General features: G+C 42.5%; 1 protein-coding gene across 1 annotated transcript; it reads right to left on the bottom strand.

Annotated features, from left to right (window-relative positions):
* Positions 1-5,537: 5,537 nt before the first annotated feature.
* On the bottom strand, positions 5,538-19,992 carry pip4p1a (phosphatidylinositol-4,5-bisphosphate 4-phosphatase 1a). The gene is made up of 7 exons (XM_034612989.1): positions 19,647-19,992; positions 18,454-18,647; positions 16,398-16,504; positions 14,029-14,134; positions 12,000-12,052; positions 10,752-10,842; positions 5,538-8,013 (listed from the first exon to the last, which is right to left on the bottom strand). The coding sequence occupies exons 1-7, from the start codon at positions 19,762-19,764 to the stop codon at positions 7,870-7,872; spliced, it is 813 nt and encodes a 270-aa protein (XP_034468880.1). The 5' UTR covers positions 19,765-19,992; the 3' UTR covers positions 5,538-7,869.
* Positions 19,993-20,280: the final 288 nt, after the last annotated feature.

The raw sequence follows: 20,280 nt of genomic DNA on the forward strand, positions 1-20,280 counted from the left end.
AGCATCCAGGACCAGATGACAGAGCGAGAGATTTAAACAAATGAGCTGAGTGTGCAGGCGAGCGGCGTTGTCGGGGGAATATTACAGTAAAGATGTAATATAAACACAGAAGTGTGAGAGGAAGAGGAGCCCCGCCCCCCTCCCCCCCTCCCCGCTCTCCCCCGGCCTTATTTACTCCTCAGTGTTTTCCGTGCCAGATATTAGCCCAGTCTATCACCAGGAGAAGCAGAGCAGGGAGGAGAGAAAAGACAAATATAATGAAGGACTTCTGTCTGGGTATAATAAGACTTCACATTCCCCGAGGGGCAATTTAGGTAGCAGCTTACAAAAACAGGCCCTGGGACGGGGATCTGCTTTCCACCGAGATTGTCATCCTCTTTTCTGTTTTTTTTTTATTTCTTTCCTCCTCGTCTCCTTCAGCGAGCGGCATTATCTCCTCTGTGACAAACTGTGTGCATGCAATGAGGAGGATGAGGAGGGAGTGGTGGTGGAAGAGGATGAGGAGGATGAGGAGGAGGAGGAGGAGGGGAGGGGGGTTAAGTCTGGATTTGATCCCCGCTAAAAGGACTGTTTGTTTTACAGCTGACGACCCCGGAGTTTAATCTGGTGCTTAGCCGCCCGCTCAATCTCTCCTCTCCTCCGTCTCCCCGCGTCCTCTCATCGTCCCTGCCTCTCTCCTTCATCTCTCTTTCTCACTCACTCAATCGTATCATCCACTCAGAGCGAGCTAAGCCCACCACCACCTCTCCATCCTCCTCCCTCTCTCCCCCTCTCTCTCTCTCCATCCTCCATCCCTTGTCATCTCCTTACTTCTCTCCTCTCTCTTTTTATTATTTGGAGCGCCGGGAGCGGGTGTACGCAATTTACATTTAACTGGATTCACCAGGTTGTGTGTTATGCGTAAAATTAAGCAGTGTTACATCACCCAGTACAGTGAGTGCATGTGTGTGTGTGTGTGTGTGTGTTTGTGTGTGGGAGGAAGGAGGTTTCAGGCCCTAAAATGTGTCCACATATGTGTGTGTGTGTGTGTGTGTGAGAGACAGGAGAACAATAGTGAGAGTGTATGTTAAACAGGATGATGGAATTGCAGCAGATGAGGGTCATGCTCCAGGTCTTAAGGGTCAAATCCTGTTAGAAGTAAGAGGGATCAAGGCTTTAGTGAGGCGCTGACTTTTTTATTTTTTATTGCTGCAATATTCACTGACAGTGTGCAAGAGGAGCTGTGTGAGTGTGCATGTGTGAAACAGTGTGTGTGTGTGTGTGTCTGTGTGTGTGTGTGCTGCTGCTGTGGAATAACTTCAACCTGCTTAGTTAGCTTTGGTTGAACTCAGTTAACACACAGGTTGAGCAGGTGAGATGAAAGAATAACCAATAAAATAAATACATCTCATCATAACCTGCAGACGAGCGACCCGCCCAGTTCACCCTCAATGTGTAAATCACTTTATTCCTCAGTCAGACACAAAGTGTTTGTTTCTGCAGCTCTGCACCGAAGCTTCTGTTTATAATGGGCACACTTAGTCATTTATTCAAACCCAACATTGTTTTTGAGAGAACGGCAATTTTCTGGATCCAGTGAGAATCATTCGGTGCATTTGGTATCTGAGGAAATGTCAGGAAAGCTCTCAGATTGAATAATGTTTAGAGAAACAAAAGGAGTTTGTTCCAATGGAGGACGACGCATCTCCACTTCCTCTCACTGTCTCTAAAATGAAGCCAATATTCCAGATACACGCTCTGCTAACATGGAGGAGGTGGGGCTCACGACGTACACCGCAGCCAGCCACCAGGGGGCCATCCAGATGTTTGGGTTCCACTTTCCCGGGCGCTGCCAATGTCGTCCATCTTCATTCACAGTTTTATGTTTTGTACCGTGTGACCCACTGTCGGGCGGCTTCTCCGGCACTGCGGCATTTCATAAGCAGAATAATGGAGGATTTAAACTTTCCATTGGATGTAATCACGGGACCGAACATCACCGCAGAAGATTGAAGACCTGAGCAGAGCTGCAGCAGCTGTTCATAAATCTGTCTCCGAGTCGGAAAGTCCCCCCGAAGTTTTCATATCTGCCTTCAAACTACTGACTGATTCCAATAAATCATATTTCACCATGAAAACGTGCGTCATGAGTCACATGTAAAGATTCCAGTCGTCTTTAAACTGGAGAGTAAACATGAAGTTACAGTTTCATCACAAACTGAACTAATGTCCAGAAAAGTGCAAGAGGTGAAACATATATAGATTTTCTTTTGACTGTGTTCATTCATCAGTTTTTTTAATGTCTTCTTAATAAAGTTCACAGTTTGGAACAAGAGAGAAACATCTGACTGAACTAATCTATCTGACGCTATTAAGAGATTTATCATATAAAAAGTACATTATATTAAATGTAAGTAAGTATGAATTCTAATATCGTCATACATTAACATGGAGATTTGAGATAATCCAATAAACTGGAATCGTCTCATGATGACGTTTCATCGTCATTGGGCAGATGCTGCTGCTCAGATCGGCCAATCAGGAGCAACGATGAGTTCGGTGTCTTTCTGAAGGACGAATGATAAACGACCAGTTCGACCAAATACATGAGGATTTGATGTTGTCCAAATTACTGATTTACAGCCAATTACAATAAATATAATACATTTTAGTGGTTAATACATTGCACTGGACATTGATTTGATGAAATCGATTCATCATTTTGTGAAATACATCTGAATATGATGAAAGGAGGAATCAGAGATTATGAACGTTAATGGCAGAGCTGTGCGTGTTGAGAGGTTTGAGGGAATTTACAGAGAACTACAAATAGGTGGATGGAATAAACTGAAAACGAATATTCTTAATATTATGATTTAATATTAACCATAATGAGAAGCTCTAATTCAACCTCACTTATCTTATTAGGCAGCGTTTTGTCTTCACTTAATCCAAATTCTCTTTGGAAATTTGGCCTGAAAATGACTCAGTGCATTCAGAAGGAAAGCAGCTTTGTCAAACGTCGATCACACAGAAGCCATTTACACGTAATGTGTTTATTGTGCCGCTGCATTTTCAGCTGCTCACGTCATGCTGTTAGGAAAATAATCATCATCGAAAAGGAGCATGTCTCCTAATGACTGGATTAGTCAAATGGAAAAGAAGCGAAATTATTCTCAAACTGTGAAGTGATTTGCAAAATAAAAAAAATGCTTCAGTACAGTGCTGCACTTGGCGTTTGTACAAAGGAAAAATAAATTTAGTTGTGACCGACCGGCGTGATCCAAGAGAAGGCAGAAATAAATAAAATTTAAAAAAGACAAAGATTTACAGCGTAGGAGATTTCCCCTCCTCCTCCTCCTCCTCCTCCTCTCTCTCCTTCCCGCCTTCTACAATCTTACGAGTCCCACATCAGCCAAACTGTCACCGCAGCGTCTCACCGGGGAAAACTGTGAAGACGGCAAAGAGAGAACAGAAAGAGAGCAGAGACAGCCGCGCTCCCCGAGGAGGTGCAGCAGTGTAATATCATGAATGAAAAATGGACTCAATAAAACGACAAAACAATGGACCTGAAGCCCTCGGAGTGGGATTCTGTGTCCGTGTGAGAACCAGTGTGTGTGTGTGTGTGTTGTGTTACACAATGAAAGGAGGCTAATGCTCCCTCACTTAAAACCAGGAGGTTATGGGACCAATTGTCTTTTCTTTTTTTTTTACCTCCTTCCCTCTCTGGTCTCTCCTCCTCCTCCCTGGTCCACGCTGCTCTCCGGGGAGCTGTGGTTTCTGAAAGGTTTCTCAGTGTCCTTAATCCCTCCATCTCTTTGTGTCCTGGAAAAAAATATATCCGCATGAAACTCAAGAGGCCGACAGGGGCTGAGTCGTGTGAGAAAGAAAGAAAGAAGGACGAGCTTCTCTCCGGCATTTTATTGGAATAATAAAAATAGAAAGGAGAGGTGCTCATTAAAAAAGATAAAAGCTAATTTGGCTTCTTCTGGGAGAACAGCACCGAGCTTTAAATTAGTGGGTCTATGATTGGAGTCTTCCAGGTTCAGCAAAAACTGGAATGGCTCGATTTCTCTCATTTTAATAATTAGGAAATGCCCCAGTTCAGAGAATGGATGACAGCTTTAATCACAGGGTTCAGTTACTCACATTATAATAAACCCGGTCTTTAGACATGTTGCGTTTTCTGGTTTAAAAATCAAGGATATACCTGAGAACCATCACGGACAGGGAGACCCAGGAGTGGCACAAAACACTCGATCAGCTGAAGGTCTTTATGGAGCGATTAAATAAATTCTGATTTGATTTTAAACTTCATACTGTCACATCTTTTAATCTTGTGCTCGGGGGTGACACATAAAGGAGGCACAGACGACTCAAGCATTAGACGAATGTTCAAATACACGTGATGCTCATTGTGTTTTACTGTATTTACAATAACCAGTGAATAGCCACCTAATGGAGATGTAAATAAATAGCTTATAATAGCTAAAAGTAGGCTAACGTATTGGTTGGACTAGCTAAAGATTAAAGGGTTTAAATTGTAATGGAAACTAGTTTGAAAAGTCAAGATTTGTTTTATTTAATTTTGATTTATGTTATTTGATTGGGACAGTTGTGATCGATCAACAGATAAAATACTGTGCATGAGTCAGAATTACTGGCTAAGTTTGTCCCAGGGCCAGTTATTAAAAGACAACTTCAATAAAAATTAAAAGAGCTAATATTATAAAGCACCTGCCTCTACAAGTAGAAGCCTAAATACTGACATCTCAACTGTAGTTTGGTGAAGCTACTGGACAGAAGCAGGATAGAAGGTACGGAGAAGAAAGGTGGCACAATGAATTTTGTAAGGTTTCCAAAAATATGAATGATTCAACATTTGAGTTGACCTTATTGATCTTTGTCCATTTTCTTTGGACCGTTGCATCATAGATTTGTTGAGTTAGATTCCCTCTCTACTCTATAGATTAAGCTTAAAACGTTCCTCTTTGATAAAGCTTATATGTGATTTGGCTTTATACCAAACGCATCTTCTCTCGAGGCAAAAACCTGAAGTATTTAGAGTTTAATTTATTTGTTGTAATTTGAATTGACAGTGGTTGTGGCTGTAAGAAGAGAAATGCAACGGATCGTGTTTGTTGTGAAATAATAAAACTCACGTCGGCTGTTTTTCACATCATCATAATCATCATCATGTCTTTATTTGTGTGTAAACAAACTCTGAAAAGAGAATCAGCCAGGGTCTTGATTATTGGCAATAACATGATGGATTTCTTTTGCAGTCATGGTCAAAACATGATCACTGCAAAAAAAAAAAAGAAAAAATGGTCTTCAACAAGTTGCATCACATTGATTCTGCCCTCATCTTACAAATGAATGCACTGAACACAACTTTAAACTGGTGAATCGTCAATTAAGAAAAATAAATGCCCTTTGGACCGGTCTTGAAAAAAAGTGAAATAATCTCACTGCATAACAGACGTCATCCACAATAAATACGATTCTAGGGAAATGACACAACTGTTGAAGTGATCCTTTTTTTTTTTTTTTTTTTTTTGCAGCGTATATAATAAATAACATGACACTTCCATGTGAACTGCCTGCGAGCTCAGTTCAGTCTACCAGGGTAACTTCATCTCCTCTTACTTGGTGTATGCAGTGTTTCCTCTCTACTGTATAAGGTGCTGGGTGTGTGTGTGTGTGTGTCTGTGTGTGTCTGTGTGCGCGAGAGCTAGAAACGTCATCGCCTGGGAATGCGATTCCGTCACGATGTTTCGTCGGTGCGGTTATGTTGATGTGTTTTTAAGATGTGGACACGACCGGGTGTCCAGAGGCTTATTAGGTTAGTAGTTTGTCAAATCATTAAATACGTAACAGGTGAAGAGTTGCAAAAATAACCTTCTTAAAAATAACACAAAAAAAAACACGTCGGCAGCGATCACAGCAGTAGTGTTAAGCTCGGAGTGCAACGCAATTTCGCTGAGTCACGTCCATCGTACATAAACAACAAATATATTTACAATCAGAACAAAAAAAAATACAGAATCCATAAGAAAAGGAAAATGTCACCACATTCAGAACTACAGACGAGTCATCATGGGAGATATGCAGCGTGAGGATGTAACGTGTAGTGTGTGTGTGTGTGTGTGTTTTCATGTTACTGACCTACTCGCTTTGAGCGTTTTCCTCTTTTACTTTAGTCAGTGGCCTTTAGGTGAAACGCTCCGTCTGCAGCCAGCAAATCAGAAACCTCAGGACCAACCTCCGTCTTCAGCGACAATATCAAGACACATTTTCACTATAAACGTCCCAAAGACGAACAAAATACAAAAAGAACTGGGGAGAAAAAGGGTCTTTTCGTGCTCATTAGAGGATCTTTGATAGATTTTGATGTAAAACCCAAAGTTTTAGGAACTGGTTCTGTAACATATTCAACCTCGGCCAGCAAAACAGGCCTGAAAAGGTCCGAGCTTCTCTCATGAAACAGACAGAGCTGCAAATCTGAAACCCTCCTTATACTCACAGGGTCTTGTGAGTATGGGGGGGGGGGGGGGGGGGGGGGGGGGGGGGGGGGGGGGGGGGGGGGGGGGCAGATATCAACATGTAAAATCCAATAGCTCTTTGTGATCCATTTCATGTTTTCCTCCGTTTCCCGAAAAGCCGAACAGAATGAAAAAACGTGTCTCTCGTGTCAATTTAGGTTATGAAAATATAAAAATTTAAAATGAAAGAAATCAGAAAAGGTTTTTAAAAAAGAAAAGTTAACTTGTTGGGTGAATTTTGGATCAAAGAGAAGCCGCTGTAGACTTTGTTACACTCAAACAGGACGAGAATGCAAAGTGGCGTGCATGTCACTTTTTTCCCTTTTACTGAAATAGGGACGCATCAACGCGGAGGAAATCTGTTCACTGGTGTGTCTTTGAAGACGGAGGCTGGGACGTCTCCTATATAAACTGGTTTCGGAAGCTGTTGCAACTCTAAAACAGCGTCCTCTTTTTGATGTGTACCATATGCGCTCGTGTGGCTGTGTGTGTGTGTGTGTGCATGTGTGTGTGCGAGCGTGTTGAATCTTTCTATCACACCTCCGTTTAAGGCTTTCAAGCTGCTTTGGATCAAAGTCAGTCCCAGGGGATAATTCAGCATAAACACTGAGTTCAGACACATCAGAGCCTACCTTCACATACGGCTGAATTCAATTTTTCAGACACATTTCAACACCTACTTGATCTTTTGATTCACAATAGGAGGCTGACGTCCCTTCAATTACTCCAGTCGTCTGCTGCTGGTTGTGGATGTACTTTTTTTTTTCCCAGCTTCATTCGACTTTGCCACGTTCAGAAAATGTTTTTTTCTTTGTTTAAAAAATTGCTAAATGCTGGAATATTAAACCAAATGTCGAAACTGGACTGGAAAATCGACAGTCGCCCCCTCCACAAAGAAACAAAAGAAAACGAGCGCGGTTTTCACGTCTAAGACTTGAACTTGAAGCCCTCGTCTTAGAGGTCAGGAGAGCAACAGATGTGCCACAGACTAAAGCCAAAGGGAATCAACAGCGCTGGGGAGAGGGGGAGAAAAGTGTTAAAAATGCTAAAATGAACCCCACACTGGCCACGAGATTAGAATAGATCGACAGTACATTAGGCTATACGCGTCATCATGATTACCGATGGATACACGGCGGCCGCAGCCGACGCCATCCAGTTTTAGAAACACATTTGACTAAAAGGGAGGGAACAGGAGGAGAAGATCATTTTCTTTTCCGGACTTGGATTTAAATAAATATTCTGTTTTTTCAGATTTTTTTTTTTTTTTTTTTTAAAGCCATCTTTTTCCTCCTGCCTGGCGGGTGGAGACGAGGGTGCCACAGAGTCGGAGGGTGGGGGGGCTCTATGTGAAGTTCTGGAGGGGCTGACTGACCCTCATGCAGGCCCAGTAAAAGGCCCGAGCTAAGGTGAGGAGAACCAGGAGCAGCAGCACGGCCCACGAGGCGTAGATCCCCTGGTAGGTCTGAGCCTTCACCCACGTTCCAGCCTGAGGAACACACAGGAAGACATATTCAGACAACACTCTTTAAGACTTTTAAAAAGGAATTGAAATCACATTGTGATTTGTTATGAAGCTAAAAACAGCGCAACTCCAACCAGAAAGACATGCTTATGTTTGAAAATGTCTTTAAATGTGTTATCAGACCCATTCATCATGATTTCAACGGCACCATATAACAGCAAATATGAACAACAATGTAAAAAAGGTGCCTTCATGTTTACATTTTACAATATATATTTGTGTTCTTTTTATTTATAGTCATTAATAATAAAGTTTAAGGTTAAACTATGAAGATGTTAACTTCCTAATATCGATATCGGCAAAGATAAATGTAAAACAAGGAAACGCGGCCATTCAAACATTTGAGAAGCTGAAACATCGCTTTAGCTTAAAATTTGATATAAAATGATTATTATTTGATCTGCAAAAATATTTCTATACAACACAAAGTCACTTCACGTGAACACCACTTAACAAGACCACAGTTACTTTCCCACATGTATCCACAGAGTGTGATTAATCCACCTGCAGCCGCCTGATGTGACGACAGCGAATCGTACGTTTTAAAAGCACATTTATCACGCAAGAGCTCATCTTCAACACTTAACACTGTGTGGGTAAGAGAGAAAAGTGTCTCTCCCATCAAGTATTAAGTGTGCAGCTGCTCAGAACAAAATTATTTAATGAAGATGGCGAGAATGACTTTGAGAGAACCCACGGGGATTTTGTGACAATATGGAAATACGAGTTGGAACAGTTTGAAAGTCACGGCACTGGAGCAAAGCTAATACGGATATAAAACATCAGAAGAGTTAATGAACCTTGTTGGATTCAACATATTGTTGCACTGCTCATATACTGAATATATATTGTACTTTGTTGACAAACACCAGATTATAATATATAGAATGAAACAACAAGCAGGGGATCCAGGGCGAGAGGCAGAGAAGGTTCTGTGTCTGGTGGATGGATGCTTTAAGGTTAAGGACAGAAAAAACTAAACAATGGAGTAATTATATATACATACACGTACAAATACATACATGTTTTATACCATATGTGTATAATTGTAAACACCAAGGTGTCAAACCACAGTGTCGCCCATTGGTTTGTGAGTTTCTGTTTGGAAGCCTCAGCACCATCTTGGTTTTTTGAAACCAGAATAAACCATATTTGGAGGAGCAGGGGGGTGGAGCCTCACTGAGAGGCCACGCCCTCCTACACCACCTGCACCCATTGGATGTATCCATGACTTTGAACTAGAGGTTGAGACCATTAACTTCTTAGGAAAATGTTTTACTTTATAAATCAAATGAGAAGTAGTTTTTTCAACCAGTGGAGTCGTCCCCTGCTGGTCATTTGAGAGAACACAGGTTTCGGGCACTTTAGCATTGGCTTCACACCAACACCGGTTTGCACGGCGATCCTTATAGGGACTGTAAAACCAAAACTTTATCCCTAACCTTATCTCTAACCATAACCCAATTCTACCCATAACCATGAAAACAAAGTCTTAACTCTCTAACAACCCTTTGAATTTGTGACGTGACTCCATAAGGTCCAACACTCTGGTCCTCACATAGATAGGAGACACAAACACAAACACACACAAATACAAAACACACACAGTGAAAACAACAATACCATCCACGCTGTTGAGGGGAAACTGATAACTGAACTAATGTTCATTTCGTCAACGTGACCTTGGATCAACAGTTTCTATTCAAGGCCGAGTCTCGTTTTCCCTCCGTGCTTCTGCCTCCTCTAAAAAGGTTGAGACATTCAAATTCTTTGGTTATTCAGATTTGGGTTTGACATTCAATCCATTGACTCGTCTCATGAAGCCTCTCTCTTGATTTCTGATTCACTCGTTTCACCCCCTGGCTCAGGTCAACTGGACTCAACCAAGTCCAGTTGACCTGTTTTTAACACTTGGATTCATTCATGTTTTCCCACTTTTGAACATCGCTGTCCATCTACAAGAGGAGCTGAGAAACGCCGTGTTTTCAGTTCTACAGTGATAGAAAAGCTGGAACGTCTCCAACAGTTCAATTCTGTTGATTTTATGAATTTTGATTATTTAGTTCAACCCTCCCTGTCTTATCCAACCTTCGTTTAAAACCACTGCTTTCTTATTCCTGATTAAATTCAGCGTGGGGATGAAGTTTCACCTGTTGAAACATGTAAATCTCTGAGGATTAAACTGTCGAACTCCGGCTCTTGAACCATTCTTATAATTGAAACCTTTCCATTCCAGGTTGAGATATATTTTTTTTTTAACCAACATTATGCAACGTTGTCGACAGCAGCAGATTTATTGTCTGCACAATAAAGGTCACTGTTGTCTTTGCTGGCAGACGCGTAGACTGTCATCACTGATTTACGTTGTTTGCTGCTCATCTTGCGCCCTCTGCTGGTCAAAATCTACTTTTAGGCTCCTGCACTCCTCCTCTACTCCTTCTGGTCTATAAAAACAAATCTACTGTAATTTAGATAAGAGCAACAACTATGACAGAAAATATAAAATGTTCTGACAGGTTGTGTGCACATGAAAGTGGAGAGTACGAGGAGAAAGACGGCAAAACTGTAGAAGAAGTAAAAAGGGGAGGACAGATTCAGAGTAATTGATGGATAATAGTTGTATTTTCTTCTGTCAGCTCTGCACAGTTATTGATAATCTCTTTTAAATGCTTAACCTCTCAGATGTCAGCGTGTTGACTCACCATCAGCCCGGCGGTGGAAACGCTAAAAAGCAAGCAGAGTAGAAAACACCACAAGCTCCGCCTCCGGGGGTACCTCTGACCAATGGAGGAGCTGCAGGACCAAGAGAGAGGAGAACTTTATTAGGAGATGAAATTCAAATGAAACTCAAAAGACATGACCCAATGTTTTTCTGAACTATAAACATTCATCTTAACATCTTCAGCAGCCACGTGGAGGCGTCAGATTATGAAAACCATAGATGTTAGTGACAGTGTCCCAGTAAAACATGACACTGGACAAGCATCAGAACTCCAGGACCCTGAAACTCTGTTCTTTACATCTTTGATTTTCTAACTGGGATGTCTGAATAGTGGTTAAAAATGTATATGTTGTGAATCTATATTTATTGCAGTGAAAGGAAGAGCAGGACTGAAAAGACAAATGACGCATGATCGCGATACACCTGCAGAAATTCAAATTCAAGCAGCACCTGTCCGGGCTCAATCCATCTTGCAGCTATTTTGGATGTGACGAAACTGAAATCTCCTGACTAAAGCCGTTTGTAAAAACTGCTTAAGGTCACCTTGTTGCAGCGATACAACTAACACACTGGCACATTCCACTTTTCAGCCATTCGCTCGTGATGTTAAGGAGCTTATGGAGCCGGTGGTTTCGGGAATGTGATTAGTAGTAGTTAGTTCAAAGACAATTCCTGAGGCGCAAAATATACATGGAGCAAAGTCCCACAGATCAGAAACCTCATGATGTTATAGTCTGTTTGTTGTTTTTTTAGACATGAACTCTGGAAAATTGGCTCTTGACATTTTGTGGAGTTTGCCTTTCATATATAAAGAACGCAGCAGTTCAGGTCAGACCGGAACATTCAGGCGAGAGGTGGTTTCTGGGTAAAGCAGCAGGAGGCATGACGTGTAAATTACGCTGTGATAAAAGGTCAATGTTTTCGTTTACAGCACATTGACACCAAGTTGACGTCTTCATTGGCATCTTCAACATGTATGACACGTCATTTTCATCATGAGATGTTTGTAATCTTTGCGACAAAAACATACAAAAGGGATGCCACAGATTTGATTCCCAAAAAACAGTGTGTCCTGTCCTTGAGAACGCCCCCGAGGACACTACCTGCTCACTCTTAGGTTTTTCTATTTAAAAAGCTTGAGATAAAAAAGTAAAAGACAAAAATCCAATTTATTTAAGTACAGTGAGCATGATGTGGTGAAAGGGATTAATTGCTTATGGCTACTTACACTTTCCTGCAGTGTGGGCACCTGGCCAGCGTCCGGTCTGTGAACTCTGTCCACTGAGAAGCACAAAGAGAAAAGATGAGGGATTCATTGATGATGATGATGATGATAACAAAACTTTAACTCTCAGTATCACATTAAATGCAAATGTCAATTCCAGTGTTTCTGCTGCAACATACGTCAAACGAGAGAAAAGCAACAACCCTCACGTTTGAGAAGCTTGAAACAAAAAATACTTGGGATGTTTTCAAGATAAGTGACTTAAATAATCAAATCGATCAAATTAATAAGAATTTGTCTCAGCTATAAGCCAGCTCAAGGCAAATCTGCACTGATTCTGTCTGATACTTTGAATGCACGTACGCATGATGCGCAGCCAATACAAATCTTATTTACCTTATTCAAATTCGCCTGCAGCTGCACTTGGATTGATGACACACTTTCAGAAATTTAATACAACTATCCCAGAACAGGTGCTGCTTACCATACAAAAAAAAAAAATGATAAAGAAAAATGGCTTTCTCTCAGGGTGTAGACATTTGTTCCCTCCCTGACGCTCAGGTGTGTTTATGAGAACAGAATACACTGTGCATGCTGTACATTCTTCTTATTCTGATGGAGACACCGTATGAGCAGCACGGAGAACGTAATCACTAAATCTGTGACAAAAGGTTCACTGCGACGCCACCCGGGGAGCAGATTTGTATTTTCATTCAGCCACCGTATCTCTGAGCAGGAGGGGAAGGTCCAGCTGAATGCTAAACAGCCTGTACCATCTATCTCACATCTGTTTACACCCCTTCTCTTCCTTTTCTCTGGCCACGCCGCCCTCCCTCCTTTCAGCAAATATCCAAACCATCTTTATCTGTCCCACACATTGTTAAAGAGGAGTAAGTTAAGACTTTAACTTTCCCTTTAGCACAAAATGGCCAGAGTATATCAGCTGAGAGTTTACAGGATTATTGATCTCGACCAATAACTCAGCATTTATTTACTTGGCCTGGTGCAACGGGGGTTTGGCTTTTCAGTTGTGCAGCGAAACGTTTAACAACAGACCTCCTGAAACTGTCACAGCATATTTCAGCTGCTGATAGAAGCCAAAATAGCAAAGCAAGTTTTATTATTCAGCTACTTTGCACAACGATTCCTCATCTCTTCAAAAACACTTCTTATTTGGTTTTGGCTTCCTATAGTGGAAGTGATTTTGTTGGCTGTGTCTTTTATAGGTTATTGTCATTGAGACAGAGGAGGTGGGGACTTGTGCCAGAGACTTTAACTGAGGTTGCACTGATGCCGGATTTCCCACTGATTGCCAAAGAGGTTGATAATGGTAATCAATTACGGTCAGTTTAAATAAAAGCAATACCACAAACGCTGAAGTTAATAATTAGAGTCAATTGCTATTTATTTAAACCTACGCTCATTTGCTCCCCTGTATATTAACGATATATCTTAGGTCTCATCTCATATCTTAGGGTTTTTTAACAGCTACCATCTGTCGCTCCAGAGAGAAAAGGATATCACATTGGTCTAATGTAATATGTTGACTGTCAGAGAAACTCATTATGCGAGAGGAACGAGAGTGACTCAGGGACTCCAGTCAGCTGACGAGTGGCCACTGGGACAGGGAGCCGTCTGCATTTCATCAGCCAAGCACATTCGTTTCACTTTCCTTCTTGCTCAAGTCTTTACACGGCTCTGAAGTGTAGAGCTGTGGAAAGCAAAAGGCTCAAAATGAAAAGCTCAGACGTGGACATTTGAGCTCAAAGGATTTGGTCCATGTGCTGTACTTCGAGGTCAAGAAGGATTTGGTTTGTGATCCAAATTTGAGATTTTCACCTTTTGTTTTTGTTCAGTCTTACAATATTTTGGGACATTTTAAGCGTTAAATTAGAGGACCTGTACGTCTCTCATTTGTGCAACGTACGCGGCAAATTTACCCCAAAATCAAACATTTCCATTAACTCTAATTTAATTATGACTGTGTTGATTCCAAATCAAGTCTAAAAATATAAAAAACGTTGAGTGTTACCAGGAAGGTGTTGCTGCAGTGTCCACAGGAGACGCGGGCCCCGGCTGGCTGGGGATCAGGACTGGCAGGACCAGGATGAACTGGACCCAGATTTATTATCCTCTTACTGTGAAGAGACAGACCCACATTAAGTCGGCGTCCACACCACCGATGACTCAAGATATTATTCAGTGTTTGACGTGAGCAGCTTCACTCTGGTGATGTGGAAAAGGCAGCAGCAACAGATCACGCTCATCCTCATCATTACCACTAACGCTGCTTTACTACAAGCAACCACAACAGACAACCGCTCAGAATCATTGATCAGGCCACAGCACGTCGATGTGTCTGGTTTAGTCAGACTGAACCCGACTGAATGCAAAACAGTGAGACTGAAGATAAATTCTACAGAGCAGTTAAAATCGGGAAAAGGGGCCTTTGGGGATTATTTACAGCTTTTAAGGACGTCTTTAATAAAATGGACAACCTGTGGTTGGATGAAATAAAAGCCAGAGTGGGGACAGCTGCGTCACAGTCAAGATAAATCCCACTTCTCAGCTATGACAGCACAAGTTTGTTTGTCGGAAACAGTGATTTAAAAGAAAGATTAAACAGAAATAATTGATAAGAACAAGATTCCCACTTTGTTTGAAAGGCATTAAATGTACAATAACGTAGAAGAAATTACTGGTTTAAGAGTAGATGTAATATTTTTTTTTAAAGATGGCACATTTCAGGAAATAATTTCTTGCCACTGATCAACATGCAGACCCCAATTAGCCTCGAGTCCAACCCTGTGATCAGCACTGAAGCCGACAGATAAATTATAGATTTCAGATATTTAAAATGTACAGTTTAAAATTATACACCTTTAAATAGCAGCAGAAGATTAAGGAAAGAAAAAAAAAAAAAAAAAGAGAGATGGCTAAAAATGTTGCTCTTGCTCATTTTATGCCTCGAGCATAAACAAGGAATCTTATCTTTCTGAGCAATTACACCCGGCTGCAGCAGCCTGATGTTCAGATGAGCTGCCAAAGCCGAGCATTTTCTCTGTGACATCAGCCGTGTGTTTGTGATGATAAAAATCCCAACACATTGGCATCTCTTTGACCTGGAAGAATTGTTGTGCTGCTTTTCACTCAGCAAGTTTCAGAGGACAGAGGACAAAAGAAATCTCTCTTCTCTTTCTCAAACTGGATGTGAACTTGTCAGCAGCCCTGTGATGTTTTTATTTATGCCCTGGAAAATAATAAAAAAATGCTACACAAGTGATCTATAGCACGACTTTGGATCTTTCCTGGTTTACTGTCATCTGTGGCGTCTGTGCTCATTCTGCCCTCTGATATGATAATGTGAACGAATTTGCTAAATGTGCATATGGCTGGTAGCTACACAGCAGGAATTTAGAGTATAATTAAAGCAGAAAGATACTGAATTAATTACCTCGGCTAAGGAGGTTATGTTTTTGTTTGTTTGTCAGCAGGATTACACAAAATCTACACGACCGATTTCCATGGAATTTTGTGGAGGGGTGAGGCGTGACCCAAAGAAGAATCTGTTAAATTTGGGAGCGGGTCGGAACCAAATACAGGATATTTTTTCCCCACTTACTTCGTCATTATGGTGTTTTTCCACATTTTCGCTGATTTCTCCGTGAATAATTAATGGCTCCTGATGAAAATCAGTCAAGTTCTGGGGCCTGATATCTGAGTGTGTGCAATTTGGAGAATCAAATAAAAATCCAGATCTAGTGAATCAAACCCCTTTAGACCAGATACAAAGCTCAGTCAGTAAAAGAGGTGTTTGAGGAGGAGGAGGAAGAAGAAGAGGGTGGCAGATTTTCCCTTTCATGTGTTTATCTGCTTCTGCTTTTTGTGAACATTGGCAATTCTGTCAGTTCAGGTTTACGGTGGTTGTTTTCAAACCGTGCTTCGGTTTTACACTGGGTTTTTATGTGGGGCCTTAGGTCTTAATGGGTTTCATAAGGAAACTGTTGGGCCTTTTGTTGTTTTTTCTTCTAGCTGTGTGGAGCAAAGACTGTAAATTAAGTCTTAACAATTTCCATTTGTGAATAAAATATGGAGGTGAAAATCACATACACACACTACACATACAGTGTGTGACCCATAAAGCTACACCTCTCATAATATGAAGGACATGCAGAAGTGAAACCCATGATGCAGCTGTTCTAATGAGGCTGTTATTTCCTCGTCCGGCTCGCTAAGCACTGCATGTAAGCTGCGCTGGGAGCACAGTCTTAATTGAGGTACTGTTACTCCCACTGCACCTTGTTTCCTCTGCTTCACTTATCTCTCTCTCTCTCTCTCACAGACACACTAATACAGAGTATGTACACACACATACACACAGGTTGAGTATGAATTTCCCACCAGTATGGTCGGGGACAGGCGATCCTCTGGGAAGTGACTTTGCAGATGAGCAGACAGTTGCAAGGGCAGCGAACGTACTTCTTCCCTGCTGGGGCGTTCTTAATGGGCTGCAGAGGGAGTCAGAGACACACAAGACGGTAGAGGTGAGACGACAAATACAAAATAAGGGTAAATAACAACCCAATTATTCTTGATAGACCAGAATTATCCGATACGACATGAGGGAGTATGTAGCTTAGACAAGTAGCTGTACTGTAATTGTAGGTTAGGAGCCAAGGGATGGGAGTAAAGTACAAGGATACCCAAGTTTCTGCTTGTTACTCCACAAGTGGCCTAGAAGATCTAATTAAACAGCTCCTCCTGAGTCATGGTAGTAGGTGAGGTAAAGAAAAGAGGTAAAGGGGGATTCTGGAGGTTTCCACAAGTTAGATTTAAGACTTAAAGACCATAATGGATGGAGGATGTGAAGAAATATCAGAGACCCAGACTTACTTACACCTCCCTATATTTGAAGATAAGGGGAAGTAGCCGAGTGGAGAATATCCCTCAAAATGCCACATTATCTCTCAAACTACAGACAGAGACGGTTGGTATCTATAGTCTTTCCCACAGCCAAGTGTAGCGAGATAAAGTTTAACCGCCGTGTTTGTAGACGATCGGTTGTCAGTTCCACAAATTCTGGTTAAATGCCCGTTAGAAAAGTGCTGCAGAGCCACAGGCTTGTTTAGCACAACTTCTAACTTTAATAATCACAATAACAAGAGAGAGCGAAACAAAGACAAAGGATTAAAAAAATGTTACGCTTCCAATTTGATAAGGAGAAACTTGTACATTTAAAAATCGCTGTTGCCGTTTGGAATTAAATTTCAAATTCTCTACATGAGTTTCATAGCGACTCGAAACAGCTGCTACACCTTCTGTTCAATTTTACAATTCTATTCTTTACAAGGTTTGTGCCGTTTACAACTGTTGGGGCCACTTTCTTTGTATCACCTCATTAGCTCACATAATACTGCAGGCCAGAGTCGTTTGTAGAGTGCATTGTTCTCTGAGAGAGCGGAAACTTGATTTCCGTGTTTTAACATTGTACAAATCACGTCGCTACTTCCTCTGGGCTTTAGATAAGACGGCTGTCTGTCTGGTGATGGGTCTCTCCACTGCATCAGTAAACTCTTATGAACCAGATCTGCTCAGTTATGAACGTCACATAAATCTGCTGTGGGAGGGACGTTCAAGGTGGGAGATAAGAGTGGGAGTGAAAACTAATATTATGAGTTGGGCTGCATTAGATTTTCATTGCATTATTATCTTTTCTTCTCAAATATCAATTAAATTAAATTTTAACTTTGTTTATTGTAAATCAGAAATCCAATTAGTTCTGCCATTAATTAGCCAAGTAAGTACACGTGCTTCTGTTCTGTATGTTGTCTCAGAAAATCTGAAATAAATTGATAGGAAGATGAACGTCATCGATTGTTTTAAAGTTATAGAAATGTCAATACAATCATATTATGTGAGGGACGACCAATAAATCAAATTAGAGCAGTGATTAGTGGCTGTGATGGAAAATCAGCTCTTTGTTTTTCAGTCATCAAATGAGCCACTTGATGTCCAACATGGTGGAAACTGACAGAACGCCAATCTCCGTAATTACATTGAAGTTCCCCCTCACGTTTAAACACTATGCACAGTTTATTCAAAGGGTTGATTAGTGAGAACTGTTTTTATTGGAACAACTTTTCAAGAAAATTTTTCACAGGGATTACAGAGACCATTAGTGACCTCACTGTGAGCTCTGTGGATTATCCAAAGTAATGTTGATACTGAATCTGTGGGATTTTATTAAAAATGTCTGTCTCCATTACTTTGAGAGTCATTTATAGCATCATTTGTGACAAGATGGAGGTAGAAATATGAGAGGATTAAACTAACACACCCTGTGCGGCTAGACGGAAATGGAAGATACTGGACATGTTTATTTTCCATGTGAGTGTGTTGGATGCAGTATACAAGTAGGCTGTGTGTGTGTTATACATATTCCTTTAAAAAAACGTACCGTGGCTTCATTGCAGACCCCACACTTCACCACGTGTTGGTGGATCTTGCCCTCCACGGAGATCAGGCTCTGACACACCCTGCAGTTGATAACAGGGGCACTGCCACTCTCCGGGGAGGTGAGCGGGGAGTAGGGTGGAGGATCCTCCCCGAGGAGCACCGAGGGCTGAGTCGGGCTGGGGAACGGGGGAAAGCCTGGATGGGACAGGGGGCGGGGGACAAGGGAGGAAGCAGCGAGTGAGTGACAAATGACGGATTGTTGGGAAAGGAACAACAGTCACAAAGAGTGGCCTCAACTCCCGTGACGAGTAACCTCTTACGTTACGATTAACTGGGTAATAAGATTTCACCTCGAGTTCGACTGAAAGCAGCTTTGGAAGGAAAACACTCCAGGAATGCTGAGCCGTGTTAGTCTCAACAAACAGGAGTCTATGTGTTGGTCACAGACAGAGAGGAACTGGACGGGTCACACGTCTGTCAGCAAATCTGATGCAACACAGTCTTATCCCTGCACAGGACTCCTACACCAGGCAGAGCTCAGAGCAGCTTGTGGGGGCAAAACATAATTAAAGAGTCATATCTCAGGCTGTTTCCATTAACGTCTCTAGACACAGTCCCTCCCCTCTGTCTGCAGCCATTGGTCGCAGCTGCGTCCTGCAGCCTCCAGCAGCAGCCTCCATCATGGCTCTCATCCCTGTCAATCACATCAGGTGTTTCTCAGATGCTAGCTGACTGAGCGGTGCACTGAGCTAGCTTGTGCACACAGTGGGAACCAGCCAGCTGCTGCGAAACGTGCAACAAAATAAAATGCGTGTGTAAATAAAATGCAACTAAAGAGATGATATATCTGAGCTGCTAACCTGAAGCTGTGCCGGTGCTAAGCACAGCTAGCTTGCAAGCTACTAGCTAAGAGCGGCTGCTAGGTTAGCTAGCTAGTTAGCTCAGGGCTGATTCCCTTCAGCAACATTATGATATTAAAACAGTTTAATTTATCCCACCGGGAGTTGTTCATGAAAACAACCTGACAGCCAACATCACATCCCGCACGTACACGGACACAAGCAGGCGGTTGTTTGTCGCTGTCACAGCTGAGCTAGCAGGGTACCCAGAATGCCCAGTCAGTGCTAGGCTAGGCTAGGCTAGGCTAGCTCCGGCTGGGAGTCGGGCGGAGAGCCGGGCACCGGGGATACTCACTCAGGGGTTTGTTGGGCACACCGTAGGGCGCCGCGCCGGGAGACACTCCGCCGTTACCGCTGCCGAGAGCTCCATCTCCCAGGTCGGATAGTAACGGGGACCTCTCGCCGTCCGCCATACCGAGAGCGAGGCGCTGGGGAGGGGGAGCGAGCGAGTGGGAGCGTGGACGCAGACCGACACGGTGTTTGTATTGTTGTGTCGGAAATGCAGGCGTCACATGATCACACCACCGGCGCGGCTGCCGCTGCTGCTGCGGTAACGGAGCTCCGGGGGTGCGGCTCCTCTCACTGGTCTCTCCTCTTACTGGTCTCACTGGTCTCTCCTCTTACTGGTCTCTCCTCTTACTGGTCTCTCCTTACTGGTCTCTCCTCTCACTGGTCTCTCCTCTCACTGGTCTCTCCTCTTACTGGTCTCCTCTCACTGGTCTCACTGGTCTCTCCTCTCACTGGTCTCTCCTTACTGGTCTCTCCTCTCACTGGTCTCTCCTCTTACTGGTCTCTCCTCTCACTGGTCTCACTGGTCTCCTCTCTCACTGGTCTCCTCTCTCACTGGTCTCCTCTCTCACTGGTCTCTCCTCTCACTGGTCTCACTGGTCTCACTGGTCTCTCCTCTCACTGGTCTCACTGGTCTCTCC

This window comes from Hippoglossus hippoglossus, chromosome 17, assembly GCF_009819705.1.
Source record: "Hippoglossus hippoglossus isolate fHipHip1 chromosome 17, fHipHip1.pri, whole genome shotgun sequence".
Classification (NCBI taxonomy): Eukaryota; Metazoa; Chordata; class Actinopteri; order Pleuronectiformes; family Pleuronectidae; genus Hippoglossus; species Hippoglossus hippoglossus.